Source organism: Loxodonta africana, chromosome 3 (genome assembly GCF_030014295.1).
Source record: "Loxodonta africana isolate mLoxAfr1 chromosome 3, mLoxAfr1.hap2, whole genome shotgun sequence".
NCBI classification, from domain to species: Eukaryota; Metazoa; Chordata; class Mammalia; order Proboscidea; family Elephantidae; genus Loxodonta; species Loxodonta africana.
The window spans coordinates 40,565,902-40,590,240 of NC_087344.1; the positions used below are offsets into that span (position 1 = coordinate 40,565,902).

The following is a 24,339-nucleotide window of genomic DNA, read 5'->3' on the forward strand; positions in this document are numbered from 1 at the left end:
AGATGGGGGGAGATGCCAAGCTACATGAAGATTGCCCAGGAGCAGAAGCCCAAAGAGACAAGGACCTTCCTCCAAAGCGGAGAGAGAAAGCCTTCCCCTAGAGCTGGCACCCTGAATTCAGACTTCTAGCCTCCTAAACCGAGAAAATAAATTCCTGTTTGTTAAAGCCAGCCACATATGGTATTTCTGTTACAGCAGCACTAGATGACTAAGACACTTTCGGTAGATGGATAACCAAGCACCTCAACCCACACCAGCGTCCTAGGATGGAAAGTTTGCTCCTGTCCTAAGTGTTATCCAGTGATTTTGGAAATAACATTGAAGCCGTTGTTCCCTGTCCTAGAATGTGACCCAGCTGAAGCTGGACTCAAAAGGACCACAAGGACTCACAAGGATACATCAGCTGGGCCCTGAGGTATACAGACAATAGTTAGGACAATCTTTGAAAACATTTTTTAGGAAAACTTTCACATAAACAGGAAACCCTGGCAGTGTAGGGGTTAAGAGCTACGGCTGCTAACCAAAAGGTCGGAAGTTGGAATCCACCAGGCGCTCCTTGGAAATTCTGTGGGTCAGTTCTACTGTCCTGTTGGATAGCTATGAGTCAGAATTGACTGGACAGCAAGGGGTTTTCACATAAACAAATCATAAAACAGAGCACAAAAGACCCACATACTTTCCACTCTTACCTTTTTTTTTTTTTACTAGCATTTAGTGAATAGCAAGATTTGTTGGACCAATGAGGACCTTCCTGACTGTTGTTATTGAAATCTGTACCAATGATGGTTAAGAAAGACAGTTCAAAATGTAGACTCACAGTGACTTATCAGTTTTTAGCTAATTTGTGAAAAGGTGAGGCTTTCAATGGTTTTGCCAATTTTGTAATGTTACTATATACTGATGATTCTGTAACGTTCCTCAGACTAGGGCAGACAGGGCTGTGGCAGGATGCTTGTCCATTTTCCCACTCTTGTGTATTCTGGGAAACCCCGGTGGTGTAGTGGTTAAGTGCTACAGCTGCTAACCAAGAGGTCCGCAGTTCATAACCTCCAGATGCTCCTTGGAAACTCTATGGGGCAGTTCTACTCTGTCCTATAGGGTCACTATGAGTCAGAATCAACTCGATGGCAGTGGGTTTGTGTATTCTGTAATATTTCCTTGGACTCAGACAGACATGGCCCTGGCAGCATGCTTGTCCATTTCCTACTTTTGCCTCTTTGAACATATGCTGAATAAAACCTTTCTTTCTGCTTTACTAAACTTTGTGATGTTTTTACCCCAGAGCACTAACAGGCCTGAAACCAAGCTGGGAGAAGTTGAGGAACCCCGCCCTCCCTCCCCCTCGACGGATCCTAATTTGGTCTCTTTTTTAGAGAAACCACCCACCTGCTGGTCTTAGTCCTTCACTGGCCTCTCTCTGTCCATCTCCATGTGGAGGCTGGAAGGCGCAGTGTAGAGGGGCCTATTTGGTGTGGCCGCATCTCTCCCTGGGCGGGAAGCCTGGTCCTCCAAAGGTTTTCTTCCCCTCCAGCGGCCATTCTGGGCTGGAGGCATGAAAGCCCCCTCTCTCCGGCCTGGAAACGGGTAAATGACACGTAATTTATGAGCACATCAACCTGAAGTGCATAAGTCATATGTGCACAAAGGGGCCGGGTAAATATTTAAAGATTAGAGCCAGCTGGGGAGAGACACAAAAGGCCGGGACAATGGGGGTCTCTCTGAATTCACTCTCCCTGAGCTGGGCCAGCCCGGTTCAGCATTGATGCACTCACCGGAGTCCCAGCCTTTGTTCCCAGAAGGGCTCTTGGCTGCCGGGCTATTCGTAGTCCCAGTACAACTAAAGAGAGTTAAACAATCGCAGCCTCTCCAAACCCATCTGGAAACAATCAGCCAAGTGATTTCAGTGCGTTTGCTGTGTCCCAATAGTTAATTACACGGAGCAATCACTTCATTCCACATTGAAAAGTATCTATAGAGGGGGCCCTTCAAGTCATTGGCACCCACAGTGGCCTGCACAACACTCACCAGTTAGTATTGGCTTAGTTCCCCAGGACTGTAGGATGGAAGGGCTCTCACCCAGGGCTGAGAGGCCTTGGAGCCAGGACAGACAGTGGGTCCTGTCGTAGGGCTCTTGTCCCGGGGCCTCATTTCCAGACAAGGCATATCCTGCAGTGTGTCCTGCAATGTTTGTTCCTTGCAAAAATGGGGGTGTCATAAGGCCACTTTTGCCTTAAGCTCCCCAGCAAGAAAATGAGGGGCCCTGAGCAGCACCAGATGCTCTGAGAGCTGGTAGGGGTTACAGAAGGAAATGTCCTTTCCTTGAATGAGCAGAGGGCAGTCTGGGTCTCCCCAGTGCCGGCCTAGCTCTGTGCTCCTTTCCAGGCGCCTTGGGGGCTCAGATGCTAAAAATGGAAAAGGAGCGGTGGCCTACATCAGGGCTTGCATAAACCCGCCTTCTAAATGGGTCCTTGCCCTTCCCGGGAGCCGGCCAGCACTTTGTCCTGTTTGCTGGCAGAGAGGATGCCTGCGCTGCTACCACGCTCCCCACATCTGAAAACGCCTCTCCTCGCCCACCCCCCGGTACTTCACGGTTGCCTGCCTGGTGCATAGCCGCGGGTGCTGTAGGATGCCGAGGGGCGTGACATGCAAACAAAGTGGGGGTGCGGGGAAACTGGAACCCAGTCTGGGTCTCAGGGAAGAGTATAGGTAGAGGTTTCTCTACTATCTTTTCCATGACCTTGTCGGAATGCCAAGAACTGACTAGAGCTTAGTGAGGAGAGCAGTTGCCCAGAGCCAGGAGCCTGAATTGTGGGGTAGGTCGGGGGTAGGGTGAAAGCTGCCTTTGAGCTCAAGAAGCGGGGATGGAAATCGCAACCCTGGAAGCCTAAGGGGCCTCATCCGGCTTGACGCGAGGAGCAGACCGGGAAGGGGTGTCAGCCCAGGTGGAGGAGACCCCTAGCCTGGGATTGGCTACAGGGGAGAGGGCGCAGCGGGCAGTGCCTCGGTTGAGAAGGGGCAGCGGGAGCCCCGTAAGTGGGCCTGGGCGGAGCGTGTCCACTGTGAATTCCTCCCGGGCCGCTGCCGGCGGGCCTCGCCTCCCGCAGCCAAAGCAGAACATTGCGAATTAGCGCATTTTGCGGTCAATTTTCCACTGCTTAAGAAACACCGCGCCACCCACGTGAGCCGCCCCACCCAGTGCGGCCAGAATCTCAGGACTTGGACCCGGAGTGGCCGATGCTGGGGCGCGGGCTAGGGAGGTCCGCGGGCCCCTTTATAGCCGCCTTAACTCTGGAGAGGGGGCGGACCCGGCGTCCCCTCTAAGGGCCACGAAAGCTGCGCCCGGGGGCCATTGGTTTGCTAATGCTCCTGAGTTGAAAGGCGCGGGCGGCGGTTTATGGGAAAGGTCTCGTAATTAGAGGACAAATTGCCCCGCTGCCCGCGCGGCCCCATGGTCGGGGGCAGGGGTCCGCTTGGGCGAGGCGCGCGCCCAGGCCTCGGTGCAGATGTGCGGCAGCTGGAGGACCGCGCGCGGCGGGGAGCCCGGAGTTTGGCCCCGAGGGGCGGGCGCGACCCCGGCTTTGTGGGGCCGGCACAATGCCCTTAACACCCGACTGCCCCCTTTGTGTACTGGCAGGGCCGCCCGCCCGGCCTGCGGTGCCTTTGTATCGCGCCGCCGCCTCCCCAAGCCAGAAGCTCGCAGTGCCGAGGCCACCTCGGCCCGCCGGCCCCGGCGCTTCAAAGCTCCCGGCGCGTGCCAGAGCCCGCCGCCTGGCCTCGGCCCCGTCGCCTGGCCCCGGGTCCGGACCGGCCGGGATCTGGCCCGGGGGTCCTGGAGTCTGGGCGGGAGAGCGCTCTGGAGCCGCTGTCGCCATTGCGGCGGCCTGAAAGGGAAAGGGCGGGGAGCGATTCTCCACGCTGCAAAGCGCCTGGGAACGCCGCAGTCCGGCAGGACCGGTCAATACCCCCGGGCGGGGCGGGGAGGGAAATGCTCCAGCTCGGGAACCTAGGGGGCCCACCTGGGACTCAGCCGCCTACCGACCCCCGCAAGCCAAGGCCCACGAAGACCAATAAGTTCATTCCTCTGCCGCAGAGCTCTCCTACAGTTTTTGCATCCCTGTGACTTCCTCCTCGCCCTCCGAAGCAGTAGTGGGGACCCCATTGTTCCGAGCCCATTTTACAAACCCCCAAATTAAGGCCACCAGAGACCAGTAAAAGGAGTGTCTAGTTTTCAACCCAGAGATTCCCAGGACATTGTCCTTCAAGTCAGTTGCAGCTACTGGAGTCCAGCCTCCGGGTGAACGACTGGGGGGACTGAACCGGATTCCTGTTCTTAAGGCCTAACCATTCAGGGGCACACATCTCCTCCCCTGGGCTCCCAGACCTTGGATAATGGAAAGGGGTGTTGGTGGCTCTGAAGGGCCCTCCCAGAATGCAGACTTTCTCCAGGAATTTCCCCAATCAGTGGGCGCCCCCTCCCCCTCCTGCTCCTAAGGCAGATAAAAGGCCCACAGGAGTGGACCTCCAGGCCTTTGCAGGGGGAAGGTCTTCCTTGGAGCCCAAGTTGTCTAGCCTCGCTACCTAGGGCTAGGAGTGGGTTTGGGGGCCAGGCCATTCTGACTCACCACGACGCTGCAACTGCCCTGCATTGCCCCCATCTGCAAGAGTCTTGAGCTGGGTTCCATAGCTGAGGGCACCACGCTGCAGTCTGGTACAGGAGCTTCCAAAGCCCTAGGCCCCAAGCAAGGAGGAGGCCAGCTGTGGCCCCACGGGCGGGCTGCACGCTTTAATGGGACACATGTCACTTTTTGGCCCCCGCGGGTACCGCCTGTGCCCGGCTTTGAGTGGCCACAGGCAGAAAATCGCTGCATTGTCCCAACATTAGGGCGACTAATGTAGCATCGCAGACACGGCCAGAGCGTGAAGCACACAGAAAGGCCTAGCTGGCTGTGCCTCCTGCCTCAGCATCTTCATCAGGCCAGAGGTAGGAAATCCGTGCTTAGTCATAGTAATTAGAACAGCCCAGGCTGGCCTGGCCTACCGACTTCCCCTAGGGCGACCTGCTACAGACCAGTAGAGGAACCCTAATCAGCTGCTTGGAAACATGGCACACAGCCACCCAGAAAGGTGGCTGGGTGGGGAGGCCCAGATTCTATCAGGAGTAAAAGGAACACGGTGTAGGGGGGATGGAGAAGGGAGGAGACCCCAGACTCAGGAACAGCTGGGGATTAGAGAAATAAAGGAAAGACAGAGAAAGGGGAAAAGGGGCCCTTGGGAGAGATGAGGGGTCCCTGAGGCGAGGCCAAAGGGGAAAGGACTAGTGGAGGGGGTAGGAAGCCTCCCAGGTTCGTCCTCTTCCTGCTCCCTCCCCCTCTGGGTTCCTCAAGTCTGGAGCACCTCATTGACATGTAAACGAGGGGCCCCTATAAAGACTGCGGCGCCTCCAGCCAGCACAGAGTGGACAGCATGGGCAAGGAGCCCGAGACCCTGGGCAGCCCTACCGGCAGCTTCCAAAAGGTCTGGGGTCCGAAAGAACGTGCAGGGTGGGGGGAGTCTGCCCGGCAGTCCGGGGGCAGAGGGCGGGAGGGCAGCAGCCTTGCACTCTAACAGGTCAGCTTGCCCACAGATCTCCAAGCCGCTGATGGAGAAGAAGCGACGCGCACGCATCAACGTGTCACTGGAGCAGCTCAAGTCTCTGCTGGAGAAACACTATTCACACCAGGTGAGAAATGGGGATGCGTGGAGGGGGTGACTCAAGGTCCCCAACTTTATTTCTCCAGGGCCGTCCAGCTAAAAGCCTTTCCCACTGATCCGCAGATCCGGAAACGCAAGTTGGAGAAAGCGGACATCCTGGAGTTGAGCGTCAAGTACATGAAAAGCCTGCAGAGTTCCGTGCAAGGTGAAGAGGAGGCCAGACCTGGAGGGGGTGGGGCGCCAGAAGCTGGGCGGGGGGGCACCTGTGGGATTAGAGGCACGGATAAGACAAGCCCAGATAGAGAGGGAATGGGTGGAGAGGAAAGCTGAGGCAGGTGGACAGCTGGGTGAGGAGAGGACTCCAGTTCACTGGGGGGAGAGGGGAAGACGCAAAAGGCAGACTGGGCGAAGGCCTGGAACACGAGGGAGGCGTTCGGTTGGTCTCACCTCCCCTCCCTCCTCCTCTCGCCTTTCTCTCCACACTTCTCCCCTCCCTTTCTTTTCCCCTCCACACCTCTCCTCTCCGCCTCCCGTCTATACTTCTCCCCTTCGCTCCCCTTGCCTAGGGCTCGGGCCGGCCCCCGGCGGCGCCGAGTACCCCTCGGGCTTCCGCGGCTGCCTGCCCGGCGTGAGCCATCTCTTGCGGAGTGGTGAAGAGGGCGGTGGCCTGCACTGCCCCCTTGTGCCCGAGCGGGCGGGCGGCAGCACCATGGACAGCGCAGGACCTGGATCCTGTCCCGGGGCGCCCGAGCTGCGTGGCCCTTGCGCCCGCTCCGTCTGGGCTGCCGCTCTGGCTCCTACCACCGGGGGCCCGGAGTCCCCGCCACCCCGGCTGCTCCTTCCCGGCGGCTCCCCTGGCCCGTCCACTGGCGTACCGGCGTCTCAGCCAGTGTCGCGTCGCCGCCCCGAGATCCCGGGTCCGGGACTGCGCGTGTGGCGGCCCTGGTGAGGTCCGGACGGGCAGAGCGCGGGGAGACCATACGGCCTCGGATTGATCGGGGCTCCACTGGGCCTGGGAGCGCAGGGACTGTTGTGCGCGCACCGTGGCTCCCACCCTCCAGCCCCACGTGCTCAGGCTGGACCCACTCCCTCCTCCTCCCACCCTCTAGTGGGGCTGGGAGGGGGTGTTCCGGGCTGTGCCCCTTTCCCAGGGGCTCGGCCCCGCCCCGCGGCCACGCCGCAGTGGGAAGGTCGCGGTCGGCAGCAGCGCAGAGCGGACCCCTAGCAGCGAGGAGAATCGCTGCCCCGCCCCGGCCCATTCAGCCGGCCGCAGGCGCCCGGTTCCCACCGGCACAAAGCACGCCGGGCCCCGCCCCGCTGGCGAGAGACCCCCACCCCACCCCCACCCCGGAACCCGCTCGACTCCCACCTACTCCCACCCCCTCCGCACGCGGCCGGGCCCACTGCGAGAACCGGCTCTCCAAGCCCTACCTCTAGGAAGCCCCACCCACGAGCTGGCCCTTCCTCCCTTGTAGCAGGCTCAAAGCTCTAGCCCCGCCCCTAACATGCTCCGCCCTGGTCGCCCCGTCGCCCGGGGTAGGCCCGCCCGGTTCCCCAAACATCCCTCCTCACGCGGCCCCTGGGATGGGCCTTGTCCTAGGTCGCGCCAGCCTGAGGAGTGTAAGAGCGAACCTGGGCGCCTCTCGTGGGAGGTTTCCCCGCCCCTCGCTCAGCAAAGACCCCTGGCCCGCAATTCAGGCCCGGAACAGCTCGGCCTTGGCCCCGCAAAGCCTCCGCCTCCGGACTCCTGGGGCCAGCCTGGAAACTCAGGACTCTCGAGGGCCTCCGGAGCGCTCTGCACCTCAGTTTATTTGTCCATAAATGAGGTCATGGGTGTACTCGGAAACATCCATGTCAGTGTTTCTTCCCCTAGACCTGTAGCCCGGGTCCCGCGCCGAGTCCTGGAGAGATGTAATTCAGAATAAAGAATGCGACCACCCAAAGTGGGTATAAAGGTGCCAAGAAGGTTCCAATTTCTCCCACGGTGTCGACATCCATGCTTCTTTTTGAACCACAAATACCAACTTCCTATAGGAAAATTTTCTTTTGGGGGGCAGTCCCTGACTTGTAGGCGCACTAAACGCGTTTTAGTGCGACTGCAGGAAGCCTGGCTCCCCTATCACTCCCAGCGGCTCCCCGGAGCGCGGAGCAGGGGCGAGGTTCCTGGCTGTAGGTGTCACGCTGACCGAGGCTTCTGGCTGCGCCAGGCAGGGACAGCTGGGATGCATCCTTCTGCTAGCCACCAGGTGGCGGCTTTGCACTGTGGACCCAAGGGCGCGGCTTCCAAATTCCAATAGAGGAGGGCGGCGGGAAGGTCTCCGGCACAACGGATCCCTGGCTCCCCAAGCCCTAACAACTGCCCTGCCCGAATCAGCCTTCTGCATTATCCTCACTTGGGCTAGTGGCCCCTGAAGCCATCCCAGGGGCAGGGGCTCTCACCTGTGCTAATAGGGCCCTTCTTCGCGCTGGTAGGGCCTTGGTGCCCATCCCACCCTTCCATTCTGTGGCTACTCCAGACACATCTCAATCGCTGGGCAGGGTTGGAGCACTTGCCTGAGAAAGGGGACAAGTCAGACCGCAAAGAATAAAGCACTATTAGAGGAATTTCAGGTCCCAGAGGGAGAGAGATTTTGAGGGCAGTTGGCCAGTGGTGCTGTTAGGTTTTAGAAGAATGTTTCCATGAAACCAGCCTGGGAGGCTGAGTGCAAATCATAAGGGAGTTTTTATTGGGTCCTGTACAGAAGAGTACCTGTATAGAATTGCTGTGAGTCCGAATCGACAGGATGGCAGTGGGTTTAGTTTGGTGGGTACAGAAGAAAGATGCTTAGTTGTGAAAAGCTACAAATGGATCCCTGGCTCTGGGGTGCAGCGCCGTGGTACTGACAAAACTCCCTCCCCAGTGCCCAGGGTCAAGCTTTTTATAAACATAGCCAACAGGCCTGGAGACTGGACAAAGTGGAGTGGGGAGCCCCAGACCTCAGGGTCTTTCATTTAGGGTGCCCCCTTTTTTTGTAAAAATCAAGACTGGAGGGATTTTGGGGACTGCATCCCTCTGCAAGTATTGCCATTGGATATGATATACACAGAATGAAAACCCAAGGTGACAAATGAGCCAGCCTGAGGGGGGGGACCATGGCTAGCCGTGGGCCCTGCCCCCACATGAAATGTTGGTCCTTGAAGGCACAGCAGCATTGGCCAGAGGCAGCCCTTCCCATAGCCAGGCTCACCTGTGGTCAGCTCCTCTCCTGGTTACCCCACATCCAGGGACTGGAGGGGACTCAGAGGCCAGACAGAGGCAGGCAGTCCCACCGACCCATGCCCAGTAGCCTCCTCTTGGGCTGGGACCTTGTCTGGAGGGTGAGGAGACAGGCTTGGCCACCTGTGAGGCAGACGCAGTACTGCAATGCCAGGTTTGTGGAGCACGAGGAACAGGGTGCAGGCTGGCTCTGTGCTGGCCTGGGAACTCACTCCAGGTCATCAGGTTTAAGAGCTGTTGCATGGAGAAGGGGCCAGGAAGAGGCAGCCTCTGCAGAAGCCCTGTGCCTCTGCCTCCAGATCACAACTGCTTCTGGGCCTCTCAGCCTGAGTGTAGGGTCTTCATGAAAAACCAGCAGGCCTCTCCTCAGGCCCCAGGTCAAAGCCCAGGCCTGCAAGGGGCCAGGGGCTGCCCAGGAGGGACAGCAGAGAAAAGCCCTGCCCCAGGGTGGGCGCGGACTCTCACTTGCACAGGTTGGGGATGAGGCTGGAGATGGACACTGAGTTAAGGGAGCCTCACTCCCCCTTTGCTTTGGGCCTTTCCACTCATGTGCCCACAGCCTTCATGGGGGGAGTCACAGAGGTGGGTGACAGGTGGGGACACGCAACGACGGCATGTGATGAGGGAGGGGACACTAATGATGATCAAGGTGGCCATGGTGCCAACGGTGATGTGCAACAGTGTTGTGCTTAACTGGAGTGGGGTGTTAGCTCCCAAGGGCGTTGGGGGCACCGAGATTGGGAGGCCTCAGCCGGGGAGCAACACCCCAGTCCCCTCAGTGGCCAGGGCACAAGGACCAGGAGACTTCTCCAAACAGCCCTGAGAGTTAACAAGGATCACCTGCTCATCACGGATGGGGAAACGGAGGCAGAACAGCTCTGAGGCAGGGATACCTGCTCAGAGACCTGGTTTGGGCTCTGAAGACCCCTGTGCTTAGAAACCCTCTCACCCACCCCCGGAGTGACAATTACAGCGCAGAGAGGAAAGCCGGCACAGCCCACCCCCATCTAGCTGCCCCAGGGCTGGGTGGGCGCAGCTGGGCATGCAGAGCCCCGCCTTTCCCAGGTTCAGATCCGCACAGGAGGTGCCAAGCCTGTCTTCCAAGGTAGCCATTGCTCCTCCAGGCAAACCCCCTCCTCCCGGGCCGGCAGGGAGGAGCCAGACGAGGAGGCGTCGAGGCCGTCTCCTCCCCGGAGAGTGGCACAGGGCTGGGCAGGGTGGGCGGGCTTAAAGCCGGCCGTCCCGAGCCTGAGGCGGGACCAAGGTGGGATCTTTGGTCTTGGGCCCCGCTGGCGGCCCGGCTTGCTCGGCTTCATGGGATCGGGGGCCATCGGGCCCTAGGACGCCGAGCCAAGCGAGTCTGAGTGCAGCGTGACGTAGCCTGAGGACTCGGAGGGCGAGCTCAGGAAGCTGCTGGTGCTGCCGCCGCCGCCCGCCGCGCGTAGGCCGTTGGGCTCCCCCCACGACGCGCTCAGGCCAGAGTGCAAAGGTCCGAAGTGCGCGGGCGGGCGCGTCCTGGGGCTCAGCAGAGCGCCGCCGCCAGGAGGCACGTCGGGCGCGGCGGGAACCACGGGCGGACCCGGCCCTGGGGGCGCCGGTAGGCGGCGGAGGGCCTGCGGCTCGCGCTCGAAGGCCGTTAGGGCGAAGGCGTCGGGCAGCAGCGAGGCGGAGGCGGAGCGGGCACCCGGCCCGGGGCGGCGGCGCGGGCTGCCCGGGCTCCCAGGGGCCGAGTCGGCGGTGTGGCGCGGGCCGCCGTCCAGGGGCCGCAGCGACAGAAGGCTCTCGGCTGAGCGGCGGCGCTGGCAGAATGAGGGCGCGTCCTCGGCGAAGGCCAGCAGGCTGCTGCAACGGCGTGCCGGCAGCACGAGGTGCGCCAGGGCGGCCAGGTCCTCGCCGGACCCCCAGCGGGGCAGGAGGGCGGGCAGCGGCATTGACGCCCACATGTCCGCGTCGTCGTGGGAGAAGCGCCGCGTGGGTGGGACCTGTGGAGATCCGGGGCCTCAGCTGCAAACAGGAGGGCCTCCAGCTGCCCTTCTGGGAAATTGGCGGCCTGTGGGGCAGGGGCCAGCTGTTAAGCCCTGGCAACCTGGTTCAGAGCTCGAGATATGGAGCAAGTAGCAGCTCTCCCCAAGGCTCGGTTTTGCTGTCAGTGGCTTGGGCTGCTTAGGGAGAGGGCCCCCTGAAGGGGGTGCTGAGCCCCAAGGAAATAACATAGGCGGCAGAGGACTGCCCTTCCAGGGCACCGAGGAACAGGAGACAGGGGCAGAGGCTGGGGTGTCTGACCTCAGCCCACCAACAGAGGCTGTCACCATGGGCCAGTTACTACCCATTTCCAGAGGGTGAAAGCCACCTCCTGGAGCTGCCTGGGGCATGAAATGAGGTCAGAAAAAAAGGCCTTGAGGGGATCAGGATACCCCACCCCCACATACATGGTGTCCCTGGCCTGCCCTATCCTTACCTGCAGGTACTGCATCTTGTCTTCCTGCAGGGGCCGCAGCGGGTAGAGCTGGGGCAGGCCCCCCTCCAGTGCAGAGAGCTCATACTTGGCCATCCTGTCCAGTGCCACAAACTCGCCCCTGTAGCCGTAGTCGAGGGAGCGCTCCAACACCAGGTCTGGGGGGACGCCACCCTCCAGGCTGATCTCTGCAGGGCAGGGCAGAGGCTCAGGGTCATGGAAAAATCAGGGCATCTGGAAGCAAGTTCCAGGACCCCACCCCCCAGGGAAGGGGGCTGGCTAGTGAAAAGAGGAAGGGTTGAATCCTGGCTTTAAATCCCAGCTCCACCACCCTTTAGCTGTGAGACTGGGCAGGTCACACACTAAGCCAGTCTCATCTAGAATATGAGGTGGGGCCCGAGTTTACCCCAGCAGCTGCTGGGGGCACTAAATACACAAGGAGCTACAGTACCTGGCATGGGCAAGGGCTCAGCCTAGGGTAATACTGATATTGCTGTCAGTAGACAGGACCAGCGTCTACAGGAGCCCTGGGCCAGTTCACCTGGGGACCCTGGGACAACCAAGTCGTACAGGGGGTGCCCTGTGAAGAGATTAGTGAATTATGTGTGGATTATTCAGCCCCACACTTAGTTCTCTTAGGAGCTCAGGTACAGGGGTGACCTATGGGCCATATGGTGACCTGACAGCTGTGTTCCTACTGACCCCGAGACCCTGCCCAGATGCCATCCTCCAGGGCCATGCAGGCAAGCCTCACCATCGTCTGAGTCCTCGTCGTTGGCCATGAGGGCCATGCACTTCTCCCAGACGGCCTTGACGTCAGCACGGTAGCGGTCACAGGCCCAGAGGAAGACAGGCAGCAGCAGGGCCTGAGTCACTGAGCACCACAGCACACACAGAACCATCCAGGGCGCCGCAGCATCTGCCCTCAGGCTGCTGAAGCTCACCACCTGCGCAAGGATACAGCCTGGCACTGCAGGACCCTAGCCTGGGCTCCCTACCCATCATATAGTTCCCCTCCCAGCCTCAGTGTCCCCATCTGCATGGCAAACCCAACAACTCCCTACTAGGGGGGAAGAGACTGAGATGAATGGGGCTCAGAGGTCAAGGGAGGAAAGAGCATTGTGGAAGGTAGGAGGCCCCACCCACCAAAAGCTGCTCACTACCCAGATCAATAGTTGTAACCCCCATATGCACAGCCCTTCACAGTGTACTGGGCGGCACTTGGTACCTGTTAGAGATTGAATTGTGTCCCCCCAAAATATGCACTGGAATCCTAACACCTATACCTGTGGAGGTAATCCTATTTGGACATAGGGTTTCCTTTGTTGTTGTTAGTTGCATTTGAGTTGATCCTGACTCATGGAGACCCTGTGTGTGCAGAGTAAAGCTGCTCCATAGGCTTTTCAAGGCCGGAACCTTTCGGAAGCATTTCGCCAGGCCTATCTTCTGAGGTGCGTCTAGGTGGGCTTGAACCGACAACTTTTTGGCTAGTAGGAAACCCTGGTGGCGTAGTGGTTAAGAACTATGGCTGCTAACTGAAAGGTCGGCAGTTTGAATCCACCAGGTGCTCCTTGGAAACTCTATGGGGCAGTTCTACTCTGTCCTAGAGGGTTGCTGTCACTCTATGGCAACAGGTAGTGCTTAACTGCGCCATCCAAGTACTCTTTTTGTTATGTTAATGAGGCCATACCAGTGTAGGTGTGTCCTAAACCTAATCACTGCTGAGTGACATTAAGGAGCAGCATGTGAGTCACTGAGTCAGATTGACTTGACTGCACAGGACAAGGACAACACAGACACAGAGACAAACAAACAGCACAAATAGGGGAAGATAGATAACACGCAGAGATTGCCAAGGGACAGAGGAACTCCAGGGCTAGAGAAGCTGAGGCAAGTAAACAAGGACTTCCCCTAGAGGGGACAGAGAGAGGACCTCCCTTAGTGCCCTGCCCTGAATTCGGACTTGCAGCCTTCTGAACTGTGAGATAATAATATGTTTCTGTGTTTCTGTTACAGCACCTCTAGGAAACCTAGACAACGCTCCTCCCTCACTTCCTCTTGACCTTCCCCATGCCTTGGGGTCAAGGCCAGCTCCTCCTTGCTCTGCCTCCCTCTCCAGGCCCTCCTACCTTCATGACAGCTGTAGAGAGGTGGGGACATGGGTTTCTGTCCCCTTTTTGTTACCAAAGTCTCCAGCCTTCTAGTTCAGGGAACTTTCTGCTCCTCCATGGCCAGTGGCCTCCCACTGGGGTCTAGGCCTTGGACCCCAGACCGCCTTTAGGTCTCTGGCCTGGGGATCCCCCATCCCCCGTCTCCCAAGAGAGCCTTCATTACCCCTCCCAAGAGTGACATTTAACTATTTCCTAAACAGAATGTTGTGGGTCAGGTTGTGTCACCCAGGAAACTCCTAGTACCTGTGAATGTGATCTTGATTAGGAATAAGGTCTTTGCAGATGTAGTTAACATGAGGTCATACTGGATTAGGGTTGGCCCTAATCCAATGACAGGTGTCCTTACGAGAAAAGGGAACTCTGGACACAGAGACACACAGGGAGAACTCCATGTGACGACTGAGGCAGAGATTGGAGTGATGTGTCTACAAGCCAAGGAATGCTGGAAACTACCAGCTGCTGGAAGAGGCAAGAAGGATCCTGGCCTAGAACCTTCAGAAGAAGCATGGCCTTGATTTTGGACTTCTGGCCTCCTGAGCTGTGAGAATAGATTTCTGCCATTTTAAGCCATCCAGTTCATGATACTTTGTGACAACAGCCCCCGGAACATGGTGCAGACAAGGTGCTGGTTTTGCCATTTGCAACTGTGTCACCTTCGGAAAGCTGCTAAACCTCTCAGGGGCTGGCTTGATGGCTCATCAGTAAAATGGGCTAAGAATATCCTGCACTATAAAGGTAGAATTCTCATCTTCAACACAGGAGACCCCGTTTCAATTCCTGGTCAGCGCATCTCACACACAGCCACCACTGGTCTGTCAGTGGAAGCTTGCATGTTGCTATGATGCTGACAGGTTTCAGTGGCGCTTCCAAACTAAAGTGAACTAGGAAGAAAGGCCTGGCGATCTACTTCTGAAAATCAGTCAGTGAAAACCCTACGGGTCACAACAGTCTGATCTGCAACCCATCATGAAGATGGTGCAGGACCGGGCAGTGTTCTGTTCTGCAGGTGGCACCATGCATCGGGGGCCAGCTCAACGTCAGTTAACAACATATATATGTATTTAGAGAGAAAGGGTAAGGTAAGCATTCCAGACAGTAGTTGTAACATGCCTGTAACATGGAATGGACCCATTTATGGTACCCTCTCCCCTGCCCTGAGGAGAGCTGGGGTGGGAACCTTCTCCTGCTCCTTGTCCCAGCTGCTGCCTCCGGCTGCCGCAGGACACTTTCACCTATACTCCTTCGTCACAGCTGGCATGGTTGGGGATGCCATCCCACTGTACACATGAGGCCCTGCAGCCTGGGGGTAAACCGGCAGCAGGTCAGTGGGGGTATGCGTCACGCAGCAGCCCGTGTGCACCCCTGGCTCTGAGGCTGCTACCTGTCAACCCCCTCTCTGGAGCTGGTATCCTGGAATGACTCCAAGGATGCAGCCCTGCTCAACTACTTAAAGCCTCTCAGGCTGGTCCTTGCCCCTAGATTCCCCACCCCGCCGCCCACCCCACTCCAGATCCTTGGGCGGGGGGCTGGGCCAAAGCCCGAGGATGGGAGGGGTTGGTGCACCTTAGCACAGGAAGGCCCTTGAGCCTAGACTTTCATTCTTGGGCCAGGCCTGGCCCCAGCTCCACAGAGAGGAGCCTCAAGGCAGCCCCTTCGGCCTTGGACCCTTGTCAGCAGGGCCTGCATCAGACCAGCCCTTACCTTGACCTTTCTCAGCCCTTAGAATCAAATCCAATTACTTAGCAGTCACTCAAGGCCTGCTGTGGCCTTGTCCTGCCTCCTGCTCCAGGTTCCCCCATCCCCACTTCACCAAAGCCCCCCATTATGGATTGTGTTCCCCCAAAGTATGTGTTGGAATCCTAACCCCTATACCTGTGGATGTAACATAACATAATTATCTTCCATAATGCAATCTAAAGTTATATTAATGAGGTCATACCAGAGTACGGTGGGTCCTAAACCTAACCACTTTTGAGTTATAAAAAGAGCAGATTAGACACAGGGATGAGCACATACAAGAGAAGATAGATGCCATGTGAGGACTGCCAAGGAACCAAGGAATGCTTGGGTCTATGGACCTCTTTGAAGTGCTAAAAAGCAGAGATGTCATTTTAAGGACTTAGGTGTGACTGACCCAAGGCATGGTATTTTCAGTCACCTCATATGCACGCGAAAGCTGGCCAGTGAATAAGGAAGACCAAAGAAGAACTGATGCCTTAGAATTATGGTGTTGGCAAAGAATACTGAATATACTATGAACTGCCAGAAGAACAAACAAATCTGTCTTGGAAGAAGTACAGACAGAATGCTCCTTAGAAGTGAGGATGGCAAGACTTTGTCTCATGTACTTTGGACATGTTATCAGCAGGGATCAGGCCCTGGCGAAGGACATCAAACTTGGTAACGTAGACAGTTAGCGAAAAAGAGGAAGACCCTCAATGAAATGGATTGACACAGTGTCTGCAACAACGGGCTCAAGCATAGCAATGACTGTGAGGATGGGGCAGGAGCGGGTGGTGTTTCCTTCTTTTGTACATAGAGTTGCTAGGAGTCAGAACTGACTCACCGGCACCTAATGAAAACAACAACCTACAAGAAAGGAGTTGACAAAGCTGAGACCCTGATTTGGACTTTTAACCTCCAGAACTTCTAGAAAATAGTTTTGTTCTTTAAAGCCACCCACTTGTGTTATTTGTGTAACAGCAGCTCTAGATAACTAAGACACCCCTACTCTGTCGATCCTGGCACCTGGACCCACCAGGAAAACTCTGTGGACATGTCATCCTACCTTCCATACCCTCTTCACTGAATGGGCCCCAGGTGAAGGGAGGAAATTTCCCTGAAGTGCTACAGAAAGATCCTGGCTCTACAGGATCTGTATTGTGGGTTCAGTTCCCTTCATGGCTACCCTGATTTTAGGTGGGTTACTTTGCCTCTCTGAACCTCAGTTTCTAATTCTGTAAAATGGGAAGGATGCTAGTGTCCACTTCAAAGGATAGGGCTGGTCAGAGATCCAACAAGTGCTGCCCCAGAGCCCATATCCTCCACAAGTGCCCCCACCCAAAACACTCACGCACCAGCACAGGGAAGCCCATGAGGCAGTCGTAGATGACGACGATGGTGGCCACGAGGCCCGTGATCTGCAGTGAGGTCTTGGCGGGCTCGGAGCCGTCAATGGAGGAGCGGCGCTTGCCTTGGGCGTCCTCTACCACAATGGTGGGCACAGTGAATGTTCGGCGGTCGGCCTGGCGCCCCACCTGCACAGTCAGTGTCTGGAAGAGGGCGATAGCAGTACAGACCACGCCCATGGCCACGCTGCCGCCCACCAACAACAGGAAGCAGACGCCAAAGCCCAGGCCAATCTCAGCCACGATGAAGCGGCAGCCGTGGGCGTAGAAGCGCTCGCTTGTGTCATGCCAGCCGACGGCAGGCAGGGCCGACAGGATGAAGGACACCATCCAGATGCCCATGACCGTGTGTACCGCCTGCTTCTTGGCATTGCTCAGCCTGCCATGGGGGGATGGAGGGAGCCAGCATCACTCACAGGGTCTTCCCAGAGACCCCAACTGTCCCTGGGCCCCAGGACACCACAGTCATTGCAAACCACCATGGTGGGGCCCCTGACCCCTGCACAGGGTCTACTAGTGTACATCGTCTCCTGTCCCCTCACCAAGCATGTCTGCAGTGGACACGGGCATACCCACATGTATGCCTACACGTGTACGCTCTTGTAGCCCAGAGCAGCTCCTTGTGAGCCTCCTCCCTGCCCTGGGCAACCCGGTCCCACACCGAGGACATGTGTGCACACAGTAGAGCAGCTACACCTTCGTGCTCATGCCCGTATGTCCCCTCTTTAGGAACACCCATGCTGGACTTTGGAGTGGGTGTACCAGTCCACATGGGTTCCCCGGGCTCACCGGTAGTTGACGGGCCAGCGGACCATCCACATGCGGTGATAGGAGAGGGAGGTGACAGAGAAGCAAGTGGCCAGGGTGAGGGTGTAGAAGGTGGAGACGAAGACTTTGCAGAGGCCCTCGTTCCACTCGTAGTCGGGGCGCTGCCGCCGCAGCTGCACCACAGCGTAGGTGGCGATGGGCACGGCCACGTTGAGCATGTGGGTGGCCGCCAGTGTGCACAGCAGGAACTCCAGCGGCTTCCACTTCTTCTGCTTGGCCCCAACGCTGAGGATGCCCCAGGCATTGGCCAGCAGGGAGAGGCCGCCGCATGCCAGCCAGCCCACTGCGCTGCCAGGCAGCCGCCGCTCCTCACTCATGATGCAGATGAGGTGGGCGGCCAGGTGGCTGGGGCATCCTCCTCTGGCTGCCTTGGCTCAGAGCAGCAGCCCTTCTGCACAGCAGTTTTGGCGCACCAGGGACCATGAACATCTGCCAGGGGGAGGCGGGTAAATGCTCAGCAACCCTCCCTCTGGCCAAAGCATTGAAGCTCTGGAGCCCCTGGGGGGTGGGAGTTGGGGAAGGTCACCCTAAGCACCATTTCCTGTCTGGTTCTGGCTCAGGCCAGGCTGCTCTGCTCTCCTCTCCTCCCGGGGGTGGGGGTGGGGGGCGGTGGGGGTCTCCTGCTCATATCCCTGTATTCCAAAAATCAAAACCCAAACCCTTTGCCATCAAGTCGATTCCAACTCATGGCAACTCATGTGTTACATAGTGGAACTGAGTTCCATCGGGTTTTCTTGGCTGTAATCTTAACAAAGGAGATCATCAGGCCTTTATTCCAGGGTGCCCCTGAGTGGGTTCAAACTGCCAACCTTTTGGTTAGTAGTGAAGTGCGAACTATTTCTGCCACCCAGGGACCTTGGCCTGTATACAGGGGTGCCCGGAAGTGCATGTTCCCTCACTTGCGCCCACTGCTGGTCAAGGCTTGGAGTGCAGGCTTCCTCCCAGGCCATCTGCATCCTCTGGGAACCAGCCAGGTGCTCTTGCCCCATCTGTGCCTGGCCCTGCCCAAGAGTAAGCCCTCTTTCAATCAAACATTCTGGAATGCTTGCACAACCCACAGGGGCTACCCTACTCAATTTCTTGAAGTCTCTGGCCTTAATTTGTCCAGCTTCCTTTGACCAGCACCCTGGAGGAAGAAGTCTCCCAAGCCTTCCTTTCCTCTCCTTTCCGCCTGTCCTGTGAGGGGAGGAAGGGTCTGGTCACCACTTGCATGCCCACTCTGGGGAGGAAATGGCACACCTTGTCTGGCCAGCTCCAGCTGGCCTTCCACAGTCAGGTGCTCCAGGTAGCCCCTGGTACCACCACAGGCTGGGTTTGAATTCCACCCCAGCACACGAACTGTGTGTCTTGGGCAAGGTTCTGCACATAAGTATCCCTCTCGGAGCCAAGGACTGTGATGCTTCCTACACGGGAAGGCTGGAGTGGACAGACAGCACGATCCTAAAGCCTTGAGCCTAGGGCTCACGCATAGTGGGTGCTGTGGGGTAGCGGTCAGTATTGTGCCCTGAGGAATGCAAAATGGCACAGCCACTGCGGAAAACAGTGGCGGTTCCTCAAAAAATTAAACATAGATCTACCTTATGACCATCAACCCCACTTCTGGGTATATACTCAAGAGACTTGAAAGCAGGGACTCATACAGATATTTGTATACCAATGTTCATTGCAGCATTATTCACCATAGCCAAAAGGTGGAAATAAAAATCCATTGACAGATGAATGGATAAACAAACTGTGGTACAGTCATGTGTTGCTTAACATTCACAATATGTTCTATGAAATAGGATGTTATATGATTTGGACCCTGCGTGAACACTACATTATACTTAGCAAAGCTATATGGGATACCTTTTTTTTTTTAATTGTGTTTTAAGCGTAAGTTTACAAATCAAGTCAGCCTCTCATACAAAAACTTACATACACCTTGCTATGTACTCCTAGCTGTTCTCCCCCTAATGAGACAGCACACTCCTTCTCTCCACTCTCTATTCCCCGTGTCTGTTCAGCCAGCTCCTGTCCCCCTCTGCCTTCTCATCTCCCCTCCAGACAGGAGCTGCCCACATAGGCTCATGTGTCTACTTGAGCCAAGAAGCTCACTCCTCACCAGTATCATTTTCTGTCTTATAGTCCAGTCCAATCCTTGTCTGAAGAGTTGGCTTTGGGAATGGTTCCAGTCTTGGACTAGCAGAAGGTCTGGGGACCATGACCTCCAGGGTCCTTCTAGTCTCAGTCAGACCATTAAGTCTGGTGTTTTTACAAGAATTTGAGGTCTGCACCTCACTGTTCTCCTGTTCTGTCAGGATTTTCTATTATGGTATACCTTTTGTTTCACTTCCAAATTGATTCTTCTCCTTCGCCTCTTGCTGCTCTATCACTAACACTGGTTTTGCTACGTTTGGGAGCCATGAGGCACTTCACAATAATATTTTCAAAAGAAAATTAAACAGAGAGATAATGTTACAACACTCAAGAGATGCACAATACACAAGATTGGATGCTCCTGCCTAGGAGTCGAAGGATATGCTATTATACGGTGCACTTTTTATTTTTAAGTAGGGAACGTTCACATTAAAATAATGATAGAAAGTACAGTACATACATAAGCCAGTAACATAGGCGTTTATTATGACTATCAAGACATATGTGTTATAGGTTATATATATACTGTACCATTATACGTCTGGCAGCACTATTGCTTTATATACAAGAGACATGAGATAACAAGTGTCGTGTGTGGGAAGCTGCTGCATTTGCTATGTCAAGTTACATCTACTCTTTCCGGTTCTCTGATTGGGAGTTCTGAACTCTATTATAACGTTATGGAACCACAGACAAACATGTGGTCGGACGCTTCCCGTACGGACGTTATGCGGTGCATGACTGTATATCTATACAATGGAATATTATTCAGCCATAAAGAGAAATGAAGTCCTGATACATGCTATGACATGGATGAACCCTGAAAACATTATGCTAAGTGAAGTCGATCACAAAAGGACAAATATTGTCTGAGCCCACTTATATGAAATAGCTAGAACAGGCAAATGTATAGAGATCAGAGTTTCATAGTGGTTACCAGGGGCAGGAGGGAAGGGAAAAAGGGGGAGTCGCTGTTTAGGAAGCAGTGAGTTTCTGTTTATGGTGATGGGAATTTGGCAATGGCTATCGAAGATGCTTATACAACATGATTGATGTAATTGATGTCACTAAATTATACATGTGAAAAATGTGAAATTGGCAAATGTACTGTGTGTGTTTTTTTTACAATTAAAAAAAAAAAATCATGCCCTGGGTCCGGGTCTTGAAGGCAGAAGGTGCCCAGGGGTAGTGGTCAGTATTATATCCTAGATGGCTTAGGCAGCATGAGTCTGGAAACAACCCAGAGACCAGACACTGACCCTGGGGAGGAACTGCCTACAGGCTTTGAACTGAACCAGGGACATAGGATGCTGGGTGGGAGGCAGGGAGAGAGGCAGGAAGCCCCATCCTGCCAGAGAACTGGGCAGTGAGTCCCTCCTTCCCTCCTCCCAGCCTCCAAGCCCTCAGTCACCTTCCTGGGTAGAGCCCTAGCCTGTCCCTCTGGCTCAAAGTCCCCTGGACAGGCCCTCTTGGCCACATTCTAGAGCAAGCGGCATAGGAAGCGGCAACCGCTAACTCTAGGCCTGGCTTTTCTCCCCCAGGAGCCTGTCTACTCTCATTTACTTCCTCTCTCCTGCCCCAACACTATGGGCACCTCCTGCACTGGACACAGCTACATGACCCCCAGGGACCCCACTGCTGTCTTATCCAAGATCCCCACGTTCAGGACAGGGAAAACCAAAGCTGTTCTGCTCAGCCACAGGCACCCCAAGCTGGTCTGTCTGTGGCCTCACTTCCTCTGGACACCGAGGGATCCTCAAGGGATGTGTCTCATTCATCTTTACGGCCCACCCCTCCCCCCACCGCCTGCCCCAGACCCCTGGCCCAGGAGGGAGGAGTCCAGTCTGGACCACATTGGCAACCCTTCTGAGGGGGGCAGGGGACTTTTGCGGCCAAGGAAACTTCCTCCAAGTATTTATTAGGTTTCTGCTTGCCAGAGGAGGCCCCTTCCCCCCACCCAGACACAGGTAGGAGATGGGACTGCCCTGTTTGACCCTCCACCAGCCATTCCTGTGACCAGCAGACCTCCCTGACTGAGGCATAACAGGGCATATGGTGTAGGGGCTGCAGGCTACCCCTCTGTGCCTCAGTTTTCTCATCTGTAAACTGGAGGTAATAGTACCTACCATGTAGGTTGTAGGGATCGAATGAGCTACTCCAGGCAAAGTGCTTAGAACAGAGCCTGGCACAGAGCGAGTGCTCGTTAAATGCACACCATGTCTGTCCTCAATCTGCAACTCCCCCCACAACCAGCTCACTGAGCTGTGCGGTCTCTAAGCGCCAAGACAGTGAGCTTGGAGGCTGTGGGTGAGCCTCAAACCTGTTCATTGTGACCAGCTCAGGGGAGACAAGGCCATGGGGAGCCTCCAGCCTCTGGGGTGCCTGGCGGCTCCCAGGCATTCCGAGTGTGTGGGGCGTGGGTCACCGCTGTGGGCCAGAGGCTATACAGAACAGACTGCAGCTATTAAGTGTTCTCTAAGTTATCAAACAGGAGCCCCTGCTCAATGGGTGCCTAGGGGGCTGGGCATTTATTTCTACCTGCCTTGGCTGTCAGACTGGGAGGCCTTCCTCAGACTCCTCAGCAGGTCCACTGTCTGACCCCTGTGGCCCCACATGCCCACCTGCTCATTGCTTGTGGAGAGTGGTGAGGAAGGCGCCATGGGCAGCTCTCCTGCCCGTCTAGCCTACAGTGCCTTGCTGCAAGAGGCTTTGAGTCTGACCCTTGTAGCCTGCACGGTAAATCCTGCTGTCCCCACATTGAAGATGGGAACACTGAGGCTCTAGCAAGTGATTTGCCCAGAGCAGCCCAGAGTGGCTGGACAGGGTCTGGGTCTAGGACTGAACCCAGTGGTCCTGAGATGGCGGAGGAGTCACTGAGGTTGTGGGGTGGATACCAGATCTCCAACTGCAGAGTGAGAGGGGCCTGGCTGCATGGGATCAGAGCGTCACCTGTCTCTAAGCTAGTGGCCACGGACCCACTGACCCACACAGGGTGCAGTGTCCACTCTCAGCCAGACCTCCAGCTCAGCGTCGGCATCCAGGGTGTCCCCTGCTGGGAAGTTTCTCTTGCATCATATCAAAGATTCCCCGCAGTATTTGAATTGGGGCTTCCCGCCTCCCCGTCTGGAACCGGCGCCCTCCTGCACAGCCGCACTCCGCAGGGCAGACGCAAAGTGTGGCGGGCCTAGGACCCACCCGCGGTGAAGACTCCCCCGGCCCAGCAGGGCCTGTGGGCGGGGCCCGGGTGTGACGTCACGTCCCCGGGCCAATGAGGTCGCGCGGCCCCAGGGCTCGATTGCGCAACAAAGAGAACCCAGAACTTGAAAGGATTCCCCGGGCTCGGGCTGTGCCCGTTATCCCTGCGCCTGCCAGCGCCCCGAGGTTGCAGTCCGCCCGGCGGCTGCCAGCGAGGGCCTGGGCGGGATCAGCGCGGAGCCCCCGCCTCGCTGGCACGCCCCCCGCCGCCACGACCGCCCCCACTTCCCCGGGTCCCGGCCCCAGCCCCTATCTCCGCCCCGAACCCGCGCTGCCAGCTGCGGTCCCTAAGGGGCACCCCCCCCGGTCCTGTTCAGCACCGGGGGGGCGTCCAGACGACGGCCCGGGGAGAGGACGCTGGCGGACCGCGTCCCCGGCGCCCCCCGCTTGCGCTGGGCAGTGGCAGGCCGGAACCCCAGTCTGCCACCCCGCTCCTCTGGGGATGCGCTGCCAGGCCAGGAGGCGGGAGGGACAGAGGGAAGGCCGACCCCGAGGAAGTTAGCCCTAAGGTCCCCAAGTTGGAGGCTTTTGCAGCCCCAGGCGGGGCCCGCGCGCCCTCGGACAGCCCCATTCCGCCCGGCCCTCCCGCCGCTGCCCGGGCAGGGCGGCGCCGCTCACCCTGCAGTTCGGCGCCCGGGGCTCCTGCGCGCGGCTCTTGCCTCCGGCGCCCGCGCCCCTGGGCCAAGCGCTGGCCGCCGGTGTCCGGGAAGGAGGCCGGCGGCCGAGCGGCCCGTGGGCCGGGGCATCGTCGCTCGCGGCAGCCCCAGTGGCCGGCAGTGGCTGGGCTCGCCCTCGGCCGGCCCGCCCCCTCTCCGCGCCGCCGCTCCCGCCGCAGCCGCCGCGCTGCGCTCCCGCCGCTCGGCTCGGCTCAGGAGCTGGGCTCCGCGGGCTGGCGGGCGGCTGGGGGCGGGGGGCGGAGCAAGGCGCATGCCTTACCGCTGCCGCTGCCCCGCCCCTCGGCGCCCCGCCCCGCCCACCGTCCGGCCGGTGTCCGTGAGTCTGTCCCTCCCGCGTCCGCGGAGGCGCTGCCCTGACGCTGCGACCCGGCGCCCCTTCCCCGCCGCGGCCCCCAGGCTGCCTCGGGTTGATCCAGGCCCTGAGCTCTGGGGGCTGGAGGGCCAGTGGGGCGTTGGTTAGGAACGACAATCAGAACCTGGGGTTGGGGGCTCAGGGAGGCCTTCCCGGAGGAAGCCATACCCAGGTGAGCCGTGAGGCGCGAAGTGGAGAGAGGACACGGAGGGCCTGAGGTCTTCTAGGAACTGGGAGTGGTCAGAGTCAGGGGCGGGGCAGAGAGAGGAGATGTCCTCGAAGGATTTACACTTCGCCTGGGTCGGGAGTTGGGGGCGTCTGGAGTCCGGCAGGGAATCTAGTGCAAGGACCGGGGCTGCTGGGTGGTACCCCTCCCCTGTGGGCTCA

The 24,339-nt window shown here is 57.5% G+C and overlaps 2 protein-coding genes across 2 annotated transcripts; one reads left to right on the forward strand and one right to left on the reverse strand.

Moving 5' to 3' along the window:
* The first annotated feature begins 5,320 nt into the window (after nt 1–5,320).
* On the forward strand, nt 5,321–7,128 carry HES3 (hes family bHLH transcription factor 3). The gene is made up of 4 exons (XM_064279923.1): nt 5,321–5,719; nt 5,815–5,896; nt 6,258–6,636; nt 6,843–7,128. The coding sequence occupies exons 1-4, from the start codon at nt 5,639–5,641 to the stop codon at nt 7,126–7,128; spliced, it is 828 nt and encodes a 275-aa protein (XP_064135993.1). The 5' UTR covers nt 5,321–5,638.
* A 1,168-nt stretch (nt 7,129–8,296) lies between these two features.
* GPR153 (G protein-coupled receptor 153) lies at nt 8,297–17,846 on the reverse strand. Its single transcript, XM_003413492.4, has 5 exons — nt 17,491–17,846; nt 16,651–17,080; nt 12,157–12,349; nt 11,406–11,590; nt 8,297–10,929 (listed from the first exon to the last, which is right to left on the reverse strand). The coding sequence occupies exons 1-5, from the start codon at nt 17,844–17,846 to the stop codon at nt 10,285–10,287; spliced, it is 1,809 nt and encodes a 602-aa protein (XP_003413540.1). The 3' UTR covers nt 8,297–10,284.
* Between the last annotated feature and the right edge of the window lie 6,493 nt (nt 17,847–24,339).